Source organism: Caenorhabditis remanei, chromosome X (assembly GCF_010183535.1).
Source record: "Caenorhabditis remanei strain PX506 chromosome X, whole genome shotgun sequence".
In the NCBI taxonomy this organism is placed as follows: Eukaryota; Metazoa; Nematoda; class Chromadorea; order Rhabditida; family Rhabditidae; genus Caenorhabditis; species Caenorhabditis remanei.
The window spans coordinates 15748390-15766617 of record NC_071333.1 but is presented as its reverse complement, the minus strand read 5'-3'; the positions used below and the strand labels follow the sequence as shown (position 1 = coordinate 15766617).

General features: G+C 38.0%; 3 protein-coding genes across 3 annotated transcripts; all 3 read left to right on the top strand.

The window, feature by feature from the left end:
* Positions 1 to 2101, top strand: GCK72_025144 (uncharacterized protein; the record flags this gene model as incomplete). The annotated part of the gene is made up of 8 exons (XM_053736212.1): positions 1 to 114; positions 166 to 259; positions 930 to 1056; positions 1105 to 1183; positions 1233 to 1444; positions 1552 to 1756; positions 1816 to 1920; positions 1967 to 2101. 8 exons carry the CDS (start codon positions 1 to 3, stop codon positions 2099 to 2101), a joined length of 1071 nt encoding a protein of 356 aa, XP_053579778.1.
* Positions 2102 to 5327: 3226 nt separating this feature from the next.
* GCK72_025143 (uncharacterized protein) lies at positions 5328 to 7106 on the top strand (the record flags this gene model as incomplete). The annotated part of the gene is made up of 8 exons (XM_003098475.2): positions 5328 to 5435; positions 5487 to 5580; positions 5957 to 6083; positions 6128 to 6200; positions 6250 to 6473; positions 6520 to 6724; positions 6770 to 6871; positions 6921 to 7106. 8 exons carry the CDS (start codon positions 5328 to 5330, stop codon positions 7104 to 7106), a joined length of 1119 nt encoding a protein of 372 aa, XP_003098523.2.
* Positions 7107 to 11788: 4682 nt separating this feature from the next.
* Positions 11789 to 13698, top strand: GCK72_025142 (uncharacterized protein; the record flags this gene model as incomplete). Its single annotated transcript, XM_003098463.2, has 8 exons — positions 11789 to 11896; positions 11949 to 12042; positions 12567 to 12693; positions 12739 to 12811; positions 12862 to 13076; positions 13126 to 13330; positions 13386 to 13487; positions 13537 to 13698. The coding sequence occupies 8 exons, from the start codon at positions 11789 to 11791 to the stop codon at positions 13696 to 13698; spliced, it is 1086 nt and encodes a 361-aa protein (XP_003098511.2).
* Between the last annotated feature and the right edge of the window lie 4530 nt (positions 13699 to 18228).

Genomic DNA, 18228 nt, shown 5'->3' with positions numbered 1-18228 from the left:
ATGTCATCAGAGCCGGACGAAGAATATGATCCTGTCGAGGTGGAGATCATGCGCCGACTCGAACCGTTGCCGGGATGCCAATATATGTATGAAGGCCTTCGCAAGACAGAAACAGTAAGTTCTCATAGACGCCGTTTAAGAGTATTTAAAACATGTTGATTTTAGAATCCAAATTTTTTGTACGCCACCGGAAGTGTAAAAATGCTGGAATTCAAAAAGACTTCAGAATTCAATCTTCTCGGAACCTTGGAAGGAGATAGTAAGTGTTTCTTCCCGCCAATCGGAGAAAATTCTTCTCTTCTTTTGAGTGTATCTCAGCTGAAAAATGACCGAATTGGATAATCTTTTTATCAAAGATAACTGAAACATTTAAGGTTGAATATAATCAAGTTTCATTCAAAATCATCAAGAAAACTTTTTTGAAATTCAACTTTCCCCAACATAGTCTAAAAAAAGAAAAAATCGCGAAATTTGAGATTGTGTCATTATTGAGGTGATAGTCACCTGATTCTGAAATTTGTGGGGCGGAGATTATGGCTAATTCTTCATTTTCTTTAATAACATTTTTGTCGTACGGAAACTCGCTTAGAAGTTACAGCCGATCAATCTAGACACACCAATAAATTTCAGTGGCCAGAACGAAGGTCACTTTGCTGATCCATAACTCTCCAGGGAACAATTGTACAAAAAAGTAGTCAGTTACAAAAATAATGTTCTAGTTTGAATCTGCATACCTTAAACGTTTTGAGGTGATAGGACTTTCGGCTCCACCTTGAAATCAACTTTCGGCTCCACCATACAGTAATCTTGGTGGTACTGTTTAGTCACTTATAATTGTTACTGCAAAAACATATTGCTAGGGAATCTTGATATAGATTGAAATAATCTAAATATTGACTTGTGAAACTTCTAATTTTCATATTTTTCAGTCTACATGAGTGACATCAGAACCCTTGGAAGAGACTTGTTTTACGAGGAGCAGATCATTTATACCATTCGCGATGATATGGTTCGCTACGGAATGGCAGAAATTTTGAACTGGCAGAAGAGTATGAAGTAAGATATGAACATTTATAGTCGATAAGTAAATAATGCCTTTTTCAGTCAGTATGAAACAATTTGCTTCGATCTCAACACATGCGGCATTCATCTAACCAACTCCACCGCCAACAACTTTCTTCATGTTCGTACAGTTTAATATCTCAAATATTCCTAACGATTTCTATTTTCAGCTCATTGAGAACTTCAATCAGCTGGTCAGCAAAATCCAGCCGGAAGACATCTTTCCAAAGAACTACATTCTCTTCCCTGCTCATTACGATGGACATTTTTACTGCACGCTCATTCATAATGCGTTGGGAGCTATGAAAATGGAAGTGCCATACCGTGATGGACGCTGCACAATGGTTCATATTGGAACCAACAACTCGATGAATAACTATGAGTGAGTTTTGCTACTGTGGGAGTTAGGAAACAGAAAAAAAGTGAATTTTTGGGACGATTGAATTTCAAAAACCAATTTTTTATTCGTTGAACCTGATTGATTTCCAGAAACGTTGTCGTTCCAAACATCCTGAAGCTTCTGAACCTTTTCACGGAACTGTATGCGTCAGAGGAGGGATACGACCGGCTCCTATTTGAGAAGATAGATGTGGTCAATAAATTTCTGCCACCAATGCAAAAGGCAGAGCGCCCGATCGAATTTCTTCATATGTTCAAGAAGATTCTGAGTCCGGAGTTTTCCATTCGTAACTGGGTAAGGTTTATATTAAACTGAGCTTGAAAAACTGAGCTGAAAAATCCATTTTTGTTCAGAACGAAGCCGTTGACAGCATTGGCGTCGACATGGAGAAAACCCTAGCTGAGATGGCGAAAATCAGAGAGAACATGTCTCTGGATATCTGTGCGGAAATCAGAGAGGTTTGTTATCCTTTTATCTTATTAGTACAAACAATACAAGTTTTAGGGCACGGACGAGGTGGCCAAGCATCTCTACGAGAAGAGATTGGCGATCATCCGGTACGAAGCGATTCATGGACCACCTGCCGGGGTTTCAAATGAGCAGAAAGATTCGGGAAACCAGGAACAGCCAAATGAATGAAATGGGAATTGTCTGCTCCAGACGTGTTCGCCACTCTGTCTACTCTCTTTTTAACAGTAACAAACCAATATTCTTCTAGCTCTTTCCAAATCACTATATATTCTTTTCTGTATTTTTGAAAATTTTATCACTGTATTCTATGTATCCTATCTAATCTATGGTTGGTACCATTCCATTTTATGTTAATTGCCCACTCACCTCAGAGCCCCCGTTTTAATTCTCCCAATCGTACGAAGTACCACATTGTTGTTGACAGCATCACCTGTGTAACATTGTGTCATACCATTTCCCCCAAATCTATTTTCTGAATCCCCATGATACTTATTTTCAGCGAAAAGTCATTTCCCTCAATCATCCCGATAATTATTCGACACCGGAACCAAACATTTTGTTAATAAACTTTCAATATTTGTAGATAGAGCCTTCCTGTATATTCAAAATGTTCCAATTTTCTGTAATACAACCGAAATTACAGAGAATTTCTGAAAGATGACACCTACAATTGAACTTGACAGCGACTTCATAAGTTAGGCCGAGACCACACAGGAGATGAAGAAGATTTGAGAAATGAGATACTGTGACATCTGACGGACAATTCATAATGTAGGGTATTATCGATAAAGTCAAATACCTGGAAAACTAAATTTTCAGGGCATTGACTAATTATATTGTCATGTCATCCGTCAGCTTTAATCCAAAATAGGATTAGAAAGATGCCAAATCAAAAGGAACCGCGTTTACTGATGAGAACTGAAAGCCGTGAACAACACCAAACTAATCAAACTAATCAAATATCCGACGTCGTCTCAAATATTCCAGGAGACTGCATCAATATTTGGTCCACACTACTGTCTTGTATTATCCGACTATTACCCATTTCATTCATCCCCGCCGGAACATTTTTTGACAGAAAAGCATTGACAGAAGATATTTCTTACAAAATTAATTTTTCGTGTTTTATGATGTTTGAAGTTAGAGAAGTTTCATGAAGAAATCTATTTTGAACTTCACGATGAAATAAAGGTTGTCTCCGAATTTGCATAAAACTCGTAAACGTCGCCCTTTTCACTTTTCCTTCGCTCAGCTTTACTTTTCACAAGCCATAATTAGTTATAATCCGCACCAACCAGACTGCTCACCTTTCGGATATTTTCGACTCTTTTCACGAGATTCACCAAAAGATCAAAAGACGCGCGTTACGACTCTCCGAATTCTATTTCAATTCTTTTACCGAGGGACTTTTTTTCAGATAATAAAATGTCTGTTTCGAATAGCTCTTATGAAATTATCATTTTTCTCCCGAATAGTGCTGTGGCTTATGGTAGACGGAGGGTGAAAGTATGCCTTTTGGGAAATGACGTATTTCACAACTTTCTCGACACTTTTTGCCACTATCCATAGGCAAAGCGAGTACCAAAAAGTGCACGAGATTGGCTGCTGAAACAGTCAAGAAAATTATTACAGACGCAGAAGCTGAAGGAAGAAAGACTTCGAGAACAACTGAAAGGCCAACGGTAACAGGGAATTTCGGTTCGGCAGCGGACAACAGAATAGTATTACAGAAAAGAGGTCGAGAAAAAAGAGAGCCATCGGGCAAAGCAAACGAAAGAAGTTACAGATATCGATGTTCCTAATTTTCCTCGAATTTATGGTAGAAACTGTTGCAAAAACCTTTGAAATGCGGTCTACCATTCAACTGTTTGTGCGGCATCTTCTCAATGATTTGAAGCTGTTTTTTCGTGCGGGACTTCCTTATTTGTGAAGATCAGTCACAATTTTAATATCATGTTTTAAGAAGTTACTGTATGGATTGTTTAAGGTGCAGTTTTTATCGCACGTGTTCCATTTCGAAGCATCTCCAATATGATCTCTGACAACATTAGCCTCCACTGTAGTCATCCTCTCAATTCTACGTCACAATTAGAGGGGTACGGTAGACGGAGAGGCCGGGCGGGTCTGCGCGTTCGGGAGAGTTTTTGTGTACTCATAAGACGATGGTCCGTCCAATCACTCAAAACCGCTCACAGCACCACGCGCACACGCTCACCATTTTGCCACCAATGTGGACGGAGACCCGAGAGACGACGAAATAGTTTATAACAGTGGGAGGAATAAAGAAAGACCGCGGCCAGCGACGAGTGGTCCGCGCAGAAAATGTCTATGCACACGTGTATTACCAAAAAACAGAAAAAAAAGAGAAGAGAGAGCAATCGATCGTCTTCCGCGTTTCTTGAGGGATATTTGAGGGGCCGGGCAATAAATGAGTACTATGAAAAGAAAAGTTTGACAATGAAACATGCATCATCAAAATAGTCGTTAGATCACCGGAAAGATAGTAAATAAGGTGTTTCAGGAAAGTGCTACAAGTAATAAAAAAATGTCTGTAATAACATCAACTACAGGCTCAATTTTTTTAAATGACAATAAGTGATATGCTCCCACCGAGATTTCGAACTAATGACTTAGGAAATGGCAAGCAAATTTGCATGGTGTCATTTCTGGATCAGTTATACTTTTTTTAGTCTGTTTTTTTTGTATTGAAAAGTTTTGCACTGACAGTGAATACGAGCAAAATAATGCATATATGACAAAGAATGGAAACTTCCTACTGCAACAACTGACAAGCTTTTTCTTACGTTTAATTCACCGCGTAGCACTCTTGTTTTTTTTAAATCATCTTTCCCATTAATCAGATAATTCAATTTATCATGATATAAGTCATCTAGTTAAAATACTGAAAAAATTTTTGTCAAATTCTTGTATTCTTTTCAGTATTTTTAGTTAGATAATTTGTTTTCCATTTGCACATTTTCATTTGATTTGGTAGACACTTGTCATCAAAACAACAGACACTGTTCAATTCATGAACATTTCTGTTTTTTCTATATTTCAAAATAACATCTGTCTGTCCAATAATAAGCCAAAAAATTCCAATACGTAGAGAGTATACACGCAGGCTAAGAAAAGCACAGTACGAGACTCCGCATGTGTTGTTTTGGGTGGCCCATGAGGAGGAGTCTCGTGGCGAGAGAGTGTGATTAAGAAAGAAACTCAGGCAAAAGCGAACGGCCCACCGATTGGGATCGTCCACTACTGCCTCCTCCCCGCTTTCTCCGCATAACAGTTATTTCTTTCGATCCTACAAAAAACATAAACATCTCACATTGACACGTTTCTTTCTTATGATTTCCTGTTTTCAGAAGCTTCATCCTCTTACAACAAAAAAATGCCCCTCGACAGGAGCTACACAGATGTGGAAAAGGAGATCGTAAGAAGACTCTCGTCAAAACCGGATCTTGCAGGTCTCTATAACACCGTTCGCAAGTTCGAGAATGTACGTTTGCCGAGAAAGAGAAATACATGAAACAATCTAATCGTTTTTTAGAGTCAATCGTTGTTGCACGCAGTCGCCGAGTTTGTGATGCATGAATACCAGTGCGCATCCGGAAAAAACATTGCTCAGCCATACGAAGGAATGTGTAAGTGCTAGGGAGTACTGTTACTGAGGGAGAGAGGCTTAACGAGTACTGTTACGGCTCGATTTCTATTTTTCGCTTTTTTTTCATATTTTTGTGTTAAAAGGAGAAGAAAAATGCAAAACCGCCGCAATTTGTCAAGCTGTAATTCGAAGACTAACAGGATCTAAGGATTCTGATAGCAGAAATAGACACTGCGTGAACAGTATTTACTCTCGTTTTGAGCATAAATTCATTTCTAGATCGGTAAATATCCCTAGTGAGAGTCCATCGCCAGTGGTCCCGCGCGGACCGGTAAACACACACACACACACACACAGCGAAAATCACTTTTGTATCAGAAACACTTCAATAATTACGCAAACTTAAAAATTTACAGTGACGATATCCGACATCCGCTGCATGCGTCAAGATTTCGAAGAAGGACTCAACATGAGTCAACAAATGGCTGAACGTATTCTTCTCTTCCGCCTCGTGGAAGTCTACGAACGCCAAATCGAAACATTGTAAGTGGACAAGTCATTTTTCATAAAAAATATAAATCTTACAGTAAACCAAAAACTCTGTGCTTCAAATTGAACACCTGCGCAATGAACGAAACAAGCAGTTCGCCCTTCTCAAAGGTTAGTTTTCCCACTCTGAAGACAATGATTTAATGAGCTGAAATTTCAGGTCGAGAGTCAATTCGAGGAGATCTTCGATTTCGAAGAAACAGAGGATATCTTCACAAAGAAGTACCTTCTCTTCCCCAACTATTATGAGCGATATGGCTACGTCACGTTGGTTATCAATCCCGGAGCGGCCATCAAAAAGAAGAATAAGAAGAAGTCTCGGTACAATTCGAAGGAGTGCGTTATGGTGCACATTGGAAATCGAGATTTCATGATGAGATACATGTGAGTATTTACTATTTAAGCACTGAGTTTCAACGAATGTTTGAAGGGAACGCGTGGTACCTCGAATCGAGAAGCTGCTTGAGCTGTTTCTGGGGTTGTATGCGGAAGAGAAGGGGTATCTGGAGCTAGATAAGTCTCGAATCATAAATCTCCTTCGATACACGGACACTCTCCATCGCAACGATCGACCATATCAAATGATACATTTGATGGAAAAGATGCTGGAAACGCACCATCCACTTAGTGATTTCGTAAGTTTATCTAAGCCTGTGTGTTTTAGAAAAACTAGTTTTCAGGATACCATTCTCAAAGAAATCAAGACAAATAGCAGAACCGCCTTCCAAATCGATGCAATCCGATTTCAGATGCTGAGCAGTATTGAGATAGCAATCAAAGAGGTAACATACTTCAAAATATGTAAAAGAAAATGATTGAATCAATTTTCAGGGAGATGATGAGCCGAGAAAGCACCTCCTGGGAAAGGCCCAGAGAGCAGGCGAGTTCTACCGTCAAAGACGAGCTCAGTTGGAGAGAGAAGAGGCCATTGCCGCTGGAGTTCCCCAAACGGACAGTGAAGGTCGTCCTCTCAGTAAGCGGTTCAAACCAAATGAGGTTTTCACGATTGAAGATTAAAACAGTTCAAAATCTAGTGTTAACTTTATATGTTTCTCCGCAACTCTTGATATGTAATTCCATTTCCGAATTTTGGCTCCTTCGATTGATTTTTGTTCCAATTTCCTTTTTCCGCCTTTTTAATATACTTATGACATTTGACAATTCTGTAGTACTCACATCTCTACACTCAATCTTTTCATTCCCTAACTCGCTGCACTATTTTGCAAATCTACTCTCAATGACCATTCCAATCTCTACCTTAACTGTTATTTTTGCCTCAACCCTTGTTTCCGTATCTCAAATCATGTTTTCCTCCTTTAACACACACTAGCTATCAGTTGTTTTGTTTTTCTTCCCATTTATTATAATGCACCAGCTCCAATTACCCTGTTTCTACCTTTCTATGCCCTTACTGATGAGTTGTATCTATTCTTTTTATTATTGTAAGTACCTTTTCACCATTTTTTCAACCCTTTAATATCTTGAACCCATGTCTATTTTTTCCTGATGATCTATCCCCATTATTTCTGGTACACAACTCTTTCGTGTCATTGGGCAGTATTTCATTTCTGTCTGTTCTTTTTCTATCCGAGTATTCTATTTTATATATGCATTCATCACAAACATTGAGTTTCTAATAAATGCACCCCGCACACAACTGTTCTGATTTATTTTTGAATTTATTTCAGATTTTTTTAACTTTCAGAAAAACGAAGATAGTGATTTTTGACAGATGTTATAACACTGGATTAAGTTCACAATTTTGAGATTGTTACATAGGTGCACATGTTGGGTGGACATCGGGACTCACAGACCGGTGTGTGGATAGGTGTGTTGGTGCGACTAGGTTCGGGTAAAATGGTGAGAGTGTCCTCAGAGAAAACGAGAGACTACACGCAAGCCAGAGGAAAGTAGACACTAGTGACACAGCGGACCAAAAATGGTCCTCCACGGGTATTATGGAAAGTGGTGGTATGTACATAAGCCAATGACGTATTGTCCGATTCTCTCAACCATACTGCTCCCATACGCCATCGGAGATCGGAGGAAGGAGACAACCGATTAGAAAGTAGACACACACACAGAGCGGCCCAAAAAGTGGTCCTCCTCATCACAAAAAATAGTCCACCAAACAAAGAGGTGGCAGAGAAAGAGTTTCTGTCGAGTCGATGTATCCGTGCAATGAAAATCTCACCAGGTGTTGAAGAATATGTTAATGATGTCACATGCAACAAAACTGAAGAATAGCAAAAAATCACAAATAAAAAGAATCAGCGGGCCAATTCAAAAGAAAAAAAAACTTTCAGCTACCACCTTCGAAATCTACTTACAATTCATAGCGGACGGTGACATCAAATTTATAAAGACTCTATAAAGCGATTCCGGATACGATACCAGACAAGGTGATATCAGATTTCGGCTTTTGTCAGTAGAAAATGCTATAATGATATTACTAACTGTCCCATGTTGTGTTAAAATGGTCTTCCTCGCGTTCCCAAGAAAATAGTCCAATAAAGAAAGAGGTCGCAGAGAAAGAGTCACGATATCTCCGACCAACGATGCCTTCGACCACCAATGGTTGAAAAAATGATAATGATTTCTTGGTAACCAATTGGTACAACAACAGGAAACCATAAAGGAAATTAACCTTAGGGCCAATGCTGTGACGTGGAAATTGAATTTTCTGACTAACATCCAGAAATCTTTGAGGAGTCCAATCTGACATCCTCATTGGTATAATCCGTCTAATGTGAGCACAAGAAGGGGGTGAAACTGGTGCGGACATCAAGACACACAGACAGACTCACAAGTAGGTGTGTTGCCGGAAAGATAGCAGACATCAGGACGCACTGACCGGTGTATGGAAAGGTGTGTTGCAAGACATCGGAGCAGGATTTGTCGACAGGTGTCCAAAAATGTTGGCCGAAAACGTGGGCCTCCTCACAATCACAAGAAATAGTCTACCGAAAAATAGGTTGCATAGAAAGAGCCACGAGGTCGGGCCGATATCTCCGACCACCATTGATTGAACAAAATGATAACGACTTCACGGGCAACCAATTGGTACAACAACAGAAAAACCATAAAGGAAAAGAACCTTCGGGCCAATCCTGTAACCTGAAAATTTGAGTTTCTGACTAACATTCAGAAATCTTTGAGGGATCCACTCTGACATCCTCATCGATATGATCAGATTATGCGAGCGCATATCACATCGAATTCTATAAAATGTTTCCAAAAAGTAGGAGGTGAAACTGATGCGGACATCAAGACACACAGACAGACTCAGAGAAGGTATGCGGTCGGGAGAGTGAGTGGTTATCAGGGCACACAAACTCGTGTGTGGAAAGGTGTGCTGTTTCAGTGTGCAAGAAATGGCGTGACATCGCCGAAAAAAAATCTGATAGCAGATACAACTTTAATTAAGTCAAATTCAATCCAAATAAACAAAACATTATTATAAAAAAACATTATTATATATATTTTTTCTCTTTATCATCCTCCAGATCATTGTGTTGAGTTTTATATCCATTGCCCGGGAAGAGGGTAGACTTCAGGCACGAATTCATAAGAGAAAAACGAATAACGGGGTCAATGAGAGAGTGTTTATGTTTTTTTAGGATCGAAAGAAAGATTTATTCTGCGAAGATAGCGTAGAGGAAGCAGTAATGGACCGTCCAAATCGGAGGGCCCCTCGCTTTTGTCTGAGTTTCGTTTCTAATCATACTCTCTCGCCACAAGACTTCTCCTCGTAGACCACCCAAGAAGAAAAAACGTGAGGTGTCGTACTGCGCTTTTCTTAGCCTGTGTGTATACTCTCATTGAATCTCTTGGCTTGTCGAACAGACAAAAAATGATGTTCTGAAATATTAAAAAATAACAAAAATGATCTTGAATTGGTATATTGTTTGATGGCAAGTGTCTACTAAATCAGAAGAGAAATACTCAAATGGCACACAAATTATGCGTCATCTGCTTTTATTCACTATCAGTGTAAAATGTTTCGAAATAAAAGAAAACAATTTTGTTAGTGCGGTCTCTGTGTGGTAGGAAAAGGACCAAAAATGATTATATTTTTCCAAACCTGTGGGAAAAAGAGAAAAAAGAAAAAATAGAAGAAGAAGGAAATCCTCGAAATACGACCTTTGTTTTTCGAGCAGGAAGCAGTTTATTATGGGGTATGGAATCAAGTAAACTGGAAAGACGAAAGTAAACTTATACAAAAATTCCTTTATTGGATTAACATATAGAAAGGCTTTCGAAAACGGAGCTCACTATTAAAATATTATCTACAACCTGAATTTACTTAAACGACAATGAATGATACTTCTACCAAGATTTTGAAGGTATAGGTGAGGAGATGGAGACACAAACTTGCATAGTATGAGCCAAAAATGAATTATATGTGATCGAGATACCATACACAGATCGTTCCGTTACGCTTTACTGTAAAATGGCAATTTTTTTTTGAAAACATACTATTCACAACATTTCAGGAGACGTGTCATCAAACAATTGAACTCTCTTTTTTCACCCGGGTCTTTGCTATATCATGACATTTACGCATAAAAAACATGATTGTCTAATGAGTACATGAGTACACGCTAGGGTTCGATATTAAATTGATGGTTTACTCAATTTTTATATGTAAGAGGTCAATGAAACATAATTTATTCTGTTTTCTTTTTTTTTGTTTTCTCATTCGAAATTGTGGAGCTCTCTTTTTAAAACCCTTTGAATTAGTTAATCCGAATCGCGAATATGTGTATTATTTTACGTAAAATTCGGAAACTTTTTTGTCCTCTTTCCATTTTACTGGAGTTCCCTGATCAAAGAGCAATGATCAAATTTTGAAGATTTCCTTCCTTTTCTTTTTTTTTTCACTCATCCATTTTTCCCACAGGTTCAAAAAAAGCAATATTTTTCATCATGTTCGTACGACAAGGAGACCGCTCAGACGAAATGTTGTTTCTTTTGTATTGAAAAGTTTTACACTGACAGTGAATAAGAGCAGGATGACGCATAGATGACAAAGAATGAAAACAGCGTACCATTACAACTGACAATTTTTTTACAGTTAGTTTACCGCACATACTATTTTTTCTATTTCTTATCTTTCCCATTAATCAGGCAAATTTCGTGAGATTTTCGTGAGAGTATTATTTGAATCTTCACCTGTTGTTTTTTCAGTTTATCCCTCGGGAATACTCGAAATACTTTTCCGAATTTTCGGAATTCTTTTTTTTTTGAGTCTCTAGCTTGATCATTTGTCTGCTATTTGAGTATTCCACTTTTGATTTTGTAGACACTTTTCATCAAACAACATACACTATTTCATTCATGACACGTTTTTTAACATTTTCTCTGTTTCAAAACATCATGTTTCTGTTCGATTGTCGGTCAAAAAGCTAGAGAGTAGATACGCAGGCAAAGAAAAGCGCAGTACGACACTCCGCATTTTTCTTCTTGGGTGGTCTACGAGGAGGAGACTCGTGGCGAGAGAGTATGATTAGAAGCGAAACTCAGACAATAGCGAGGGGCCCTCCGCTTAGAACGGTCCACAATTGTCTCCTCTCCTCTTTTTCTTCATAACAGTTCTTTCTTTTGATCTTGAACACATATATATCTCACATTAACCCTGTTATTCTTTTCTTTCTCATTATTTCCTCTTTCAGAAGCTTCAATCTCTTACATCAAAAATGCCAATTGATAGGAGCTACACGGATGTGGAAAAAGAAATCATAAAAAGACTCGCGGGAACACCGGGACTTGCAAGTCTCTATGACGCCGTCCGCAAGGATGAGAACGTATGTTTGCCTAAAAAGAGAAATACATTTTAAAAATCAAATATTTTTTCAGAATCCCTCGTTGTTGCACGCAGTTGCCGAGTTTGTGATGCATGATTACAAAAGCGCCTCCGGAACCAACATTGCTCAACCATACGAGGGAATACGTAAGTATTTGGAAGTACTTTAACTATAGCAAGCTCGGGTTAAATACTATTTTCAAAGCCACAATTAGGTTCCCCTATATGCCTTATACTGTCTTGAGAAAAGGATTCAAATGACTTATGAACATCGTCAAGTCCTGCATAGGCTGTTCTAATCAACTTGATTTAGCATGTACCTAGTCCTAGCAAAACTTAAAAATTAACAGAAGCTAATGGATTTTGATAGTAGAAATGGACACTGCGTAGTCAAAATAGTTTTTTGTATAGTTTGGAGCATAAGTTCATTTCTAGATCTGTAGATATCGCTAGTGAAAGTCTCTCGCCAGTGGTCACGCGGGGGCCGGTACCGTGGGGTAAGTGATACACACAAGAAATGTCACCTGTGTGTTTAGAAACACTTACGGATACCGGAAAGATGAAGAATATTCAAATGGAGAATCAACATGAAAGATGAAGAATATACAAATGGAGAATCACCATTGTGCTCAGAAACACTTCAAAAATATCGCAATCTAAAAATTTTACAGTAACAATATCCGACATCCGCTGCATGCATCAAGATTTTGAAGAAGGACTCAACATGAGTCAACAGATGGCTGAACGTCTTCTTCTCTTCCGCCTTGTGGAAGTCTACGAACGCCAAATCGAAACATAGTAAGTGGAAAAATTATTTTTCATTAAAAATCAAAAATTTTACAGCAAAGCTGAAACTCTGTGTTTCAAATTGAACACATGCTCAATCACGGAAACCAACGATCCGCGCTTCGCAAAGGTTAGTGTTTTCCACTCTGAAGATTATGCTTTAATGAGTTGAAGTTTCAGGTCGAAACTGAATTTGAGGAAAACTTCGATTTCGAAGAAACAGAAGATATCTTCACAAAGAAATATCTGATCTTCCCGAATTTTTTGGATTTGTTTGGCTACGTCACACTGGTCATCAATCCGGGAGCAGCACTCAAGCAAAAAAACGGAAAGGATTCCCAGGACAAGTCCATTATGGTTCATATTGGTAACGAGGACCAAATGTATAGATATCTGTGAGTATTCCTTATGTGATATTACTGAGTTTCAACTGAGTGTTTTCAGCGATCGAGTCATCCCTCGAATCGAAAAACTTCTAGACTTGTTTTTGGGGCTGCATGCAGACGAAAAAGGATATCTGGGAATGGACAAATCGCAAATCAAACAGGAGATCCGCTACTTCGACACTCTGCACCGAACTGACCGCCCGTACCAAGTGATCCATCTATTGGAGAAGTTCCTGGTAACGGAAAAACCACTAAACGATTTTGTAAGTTTTTTTTAAATTGTGGATCTCAGGAAAATAAAAATCACTACATTTTCAGGAAGCCATTCTTGAAGAAATCAAGAAAAATCCCCGAACCCTCCATCAAATTGATGGAATACGAATCGAAATGCTGACCACTGTGGAATTAGCGATCAGAGAGGTAACATACTTTAAAATATGTAAAAGAAAATGATTGAATTGATTTTCAGGGAGAGGATAAGTCGAGAAAACACCTCCTCGAGACAGTCCGAAGAGCTGGAGAGATATCCCGCCAAAAACGAATCCAACGGGAAAGAGAAGAAGCAATTGCCGCTGAAAGACGTCAACTGAAGAGGTTTAGACCTGATGAGGTAATTACAATAGATGATTGAGACAGTTTCAAATTGAGTTTTAACTTTGTATGTTACTTTCATTCCCAAATTCCCGCTTCTCCAATCGATTTTTGTTCCAATTCTCCTTATTCCGCCGTTGTAGTTTGCCTATTCGAAAAATAATTCATCTTGCCTGTTCTCAATGATATCTCAATGTCCAGAATGACATGTAAAACCCATGAATTACCCACAGCTCTACACTCAATCGTCTTATTCCCCACCCCGCCAACTATTCTGAAAATCTAATCTCAATGACCATTCCAAACTCTACCTCAATTGTTATTAACATTTATTTTCTTACCTCAAATCATGTTTTCTTCCCTTAATACATTCTAATTATCATTTATTTTGTTTTTCTAATCTTCGACTACACTCCATCAATTCCAATTAGCTTGTTTCTACTTTTTCTGTGTCCTTAATGATCAGTTGTACCCTTCCACACAATTTTTGTAATATTGTAAGTATCCCATCTATCTTTTTTCCAATCCTGTAGTTTATTCAAGTCTGTTTTTCATATCTTGAAACCATGTCAATTTGTTTCCTGATGATCTATCCCCATTATTTCTGGTACACAACTTTTTCGTGTCATTGGGCAGTATTTCATTTCTGTCTGTTCTTCTATCCGAGTATACTCTTTGGTTTTGTATGTTTCAAAAACATTGATATTTTAATAAATGCATCCCACACAACTGTTGTGATCTAACTTTGACTGCATTTCAGATTTTTCTCAATTTTCATGAAAATGACGAAAAATATTTCTTACTCATGTGAGTACACTCAATTAAACAACCAATGTTTTAGATTGTTACTTCATTCTATCGATGCGCATGTGGGGTGGACATCGGGACACACAGACCGAGAACTATATCATTGGAAAGCTGAAAACACGTTATTAATTCATCTTTTTTTGTTGTTTTTGCTATGGACCCTCACAGTTCGAGAAATTTAGGTCTGAAAAATTGAAGATATTTTCCCCGTGAACTCGCGGTCACAGTTGATTTTTTGAGATTTTCGCCAGATTCAATTAACTTGAAGTTTCAAACCTTCAACAATCATCGGTTGAATGGTTCAGTGGTAGAGTGCGGGAATAGTAATCAGAGGGTCTGGGGTTCGATTCCCTCTGATAGAATTGTTTTTTCTTTTTCTGTTGGTTTTATAACTGGCTCGTGGAGCAGCCTGGGTCACTTTTTTCACACACAGGAGCAACCTCACATAGGTAACTTTCACATTTTTAACCAGAAAAAATTTAAAAAAAATTTCATATATGGGAACAAGGGTGGTCATCAGGAGACACGTACCGGTTCTTTCCAACCCTGTAGTTTATTTGAGTGACTGTTTTTACATTTTGAAATTGTTTTAATTTCTAATGATATTCGAAAGGAAAACAAAATTCCAATTGTTTTTTTCCAACTGTTTTCCTTTCCTCACCCGAGCATATTTTATATTCAGAAAATATGAATTGATAAATTAATGAGTGCACTTTGCACAAAAATGCTGTGATTTGACTTCGAATATTTTTCAGATTATAACTTTCGGAAAAACGAAAAACATCTTTATGAAATATCAAGTGGGGAATAATTTTTCTCAAAGGTATAAGCATACTGAGTACATGGCATACCAAATTCTTTGAACCGTTTTTGAAACGTAGAATTAAGAGGAAAACTACACTGGAGGCTAGTCAATGCAACACTTGTGATAGAAACTGCCCTTAAAACAATCCATACAAACATTTCTTAAAACTTGATATAAAAATTCTGTACGATCTTCCCGAATAAGGAAGCCTCTCAGAAAAAAACACTTTCAGATCATATCGATACGAGAAGATGCCGCACAAACAGTTGAGTGGTAGTCCGCAAAAAATTGGTGGTAGTCTTCAAAAAAATTTTGCCACAGTTTCAACTGTAAATTCAAGGAACATTATGCGCATTGATGTAACTTCTTCCGTTGTCTTTGCCCTATGGCGCTTTTTCTTCTCGACCTCTCTTTTGTAATACTATTTTGTTGCCCGCTGCCAAACCAAAATTTTCTGTTACCGTCGGCCTTTCAGTTGTTCTCGAAGTCTCTCTTCTTTCAGCTTCTGCGTCTGTAATAATTTCCTTGACTGTTTCATCAGCCAATCTCGTGTACTCATTGGTACTTGCTTTGCCTATCGATTATTTGTAGCGATGATGATAATATTATAAGAAAGGGAGTTATTGAAAACAGACATTTTATTTTTTTGAAAAAAATGGTCTCTCGGAGAAAGAATAGGAAAACATTTTCAATGTCGTAACGCGTCTTTTGATCTCTTGTGGAGTCTTGCAAAAAGAGTCGAAAATATCCGAAAGGTTAGCAGTCTGCTTGATGCGGATTATAACTAATTATGACCTGTGAAAAGTAAAACTGAGCAAAAAGAAAGAAACGTAATGTTTACGAGTTTTATGCAAATTCGGAGACAACAATATATTTTATCATAAAGTTTAAAATAGACAACCGTTTTCATTCTTTGTCACATATCCGTTGTTCTGCTCTTATTCAATGTCATTGTAAATTGTTTCATTTAAAAAATTTCAAATAATTTTGTTGGTGCCGTCTCTGTGTGGTACGAAAGTGACTAAAAATGATTGCATTCTTCTGAATCTGTGAGAAAAGGGAAAAGTGAAAAAAGAAGAAGAAGAAGAAGGAAATCCTCGAAATACGACCTTTACACTTCGAGCAAGGAGCGATTTATTATGGGGTGTGAAATCACGAAAACTGAGAAGGCAAAAAGAGAAATGTTTTTGAGTTCCGCCCACAAATTGTTGTTTTTATTTTAATTTCAGAATAGCTCAGAAAAAAAAAGAAAATTTTTAGTGAAACATTGACCGAAGTTTGATACAGGTGTGATAAAATTCAACTCAACTCTCCATTAGATTTTTTATCCATTCTACCTGATACGGCAATTAACATGTTTTCTATCTGTTTCTATCAACGTGTCATACTCAATGATTAGTTCCCTATTTAAAGAGAAGGGAGTTAAGCTGGTTCGCCGGTGGGGTGGAAATTGGGACACACAGACCTGTGAGTGGAAAGGTGTGTTGTTTTGATGTGCAGATGATAACGTGCTATACTATTCACAACATTTCAGGAGACGTGCCATCAAACAATTGAACTCTCTTTTTTCACCCGTGTCTTTGCTATATCATGACATTTCCGCATAACAAACATGATTGTCTAATGAGTACATGAGTACACGCTTGGGTCGATATTAAATTGATGTTTTACTCAATTTTTATATGTAAGAGGTCAATGAAACATAATTTATTCTGTTTTCCTTTTTTTTTGTTTTCTCATTCGAAATTGTGGAGCTCTCTTTTTAAAACCCTTTGAATTAGTTAATCCGAATCGCGAATATGTGTATTATTTTACGTAAAATTCGGAAACATTTCTCATTTTTGTCTTTCCGTTTTACTTTGTCTTTCCGTTTTACATTCCACACCCCCTAATTTACCGCTCCCTGCTCAAAGAGCAATGATCAAATTTTGAGGATTTCCTTCCTTTTCTTTTTTTCACTCTTCCATTTTTCCCACAGGTTCAAAAAATGCAATCTTTTTCATCATGTTCTTACGACAGGGAGACCGCTCAGACGAAATGTTGTTTCTTTTGTATTGAAAAGTTTTACACTGACAGTGAATAAGAGCGGGATGACGCATAGATGACAAAAAATGAAAACGGCCTACTATTACGATTGACAATTTTTTTCTTACGTTCATTTTACCGCACGTACTGTTCTTCACTTTTTCTGATTTTTCCCATTAATCAAGTAAATGACTTTAGCATGATATGAGATTCTTCCATTCCTACTTTTTCCAGAATATTTCACTCACCGGATTGAGTCTTTCTGACTCTTCTGACGTCGTTGTTTCAGTTTATCCCTCTGGAATACTCGAAATGCCTTTTCGAATTTTTGGATTTCTCTTTTTTTTGTCTCTAGCGTGATCATTTGTCTGCTATTTGAGTATTCCATTTTTTATTTTGTAGACACTGGTCCTCAAACAATATACCATACTTGTCAAGGGCCGGGCCAGCTCGTCCCGGCCCGTCAGGCCTGCCTTTTCGGAGGGATTTTTATTTTATTTTTTTTTTCAATTTTTTTTTTAAATTTGATTGAAGTTGTACTGAGTTGTATATCCCTGACAACACGGGGCTGACGGGCCGGGGCGGCGGGCCGTCCCGTCATTTGACAAGCATGCAACATACACTGTTTTATTTATGACACGTTTTTTAAATTTCCATATTTCAAAACATCATCTGTCTGTTCGATACTCGGCCAAAAACATAGAATGCTCAGAGAGTAGATACGCAGGCAAAGAAAAGCGCAGTACGACACTCCGCATTTTTCTTCTTGGGTGGTCTACGAGGAGGAGACTCGTGGCGAGAGAATATGATTAGAAGCGAAACTCAGACAAAAGCGAGGGGCCCTCCGATTAGAACGGTCCACAACTGCTTCCTCTCCACTTTTTCTTCATAAAAGTTCTTTCTTTTGATCTTGAACACATATATATCTCACAT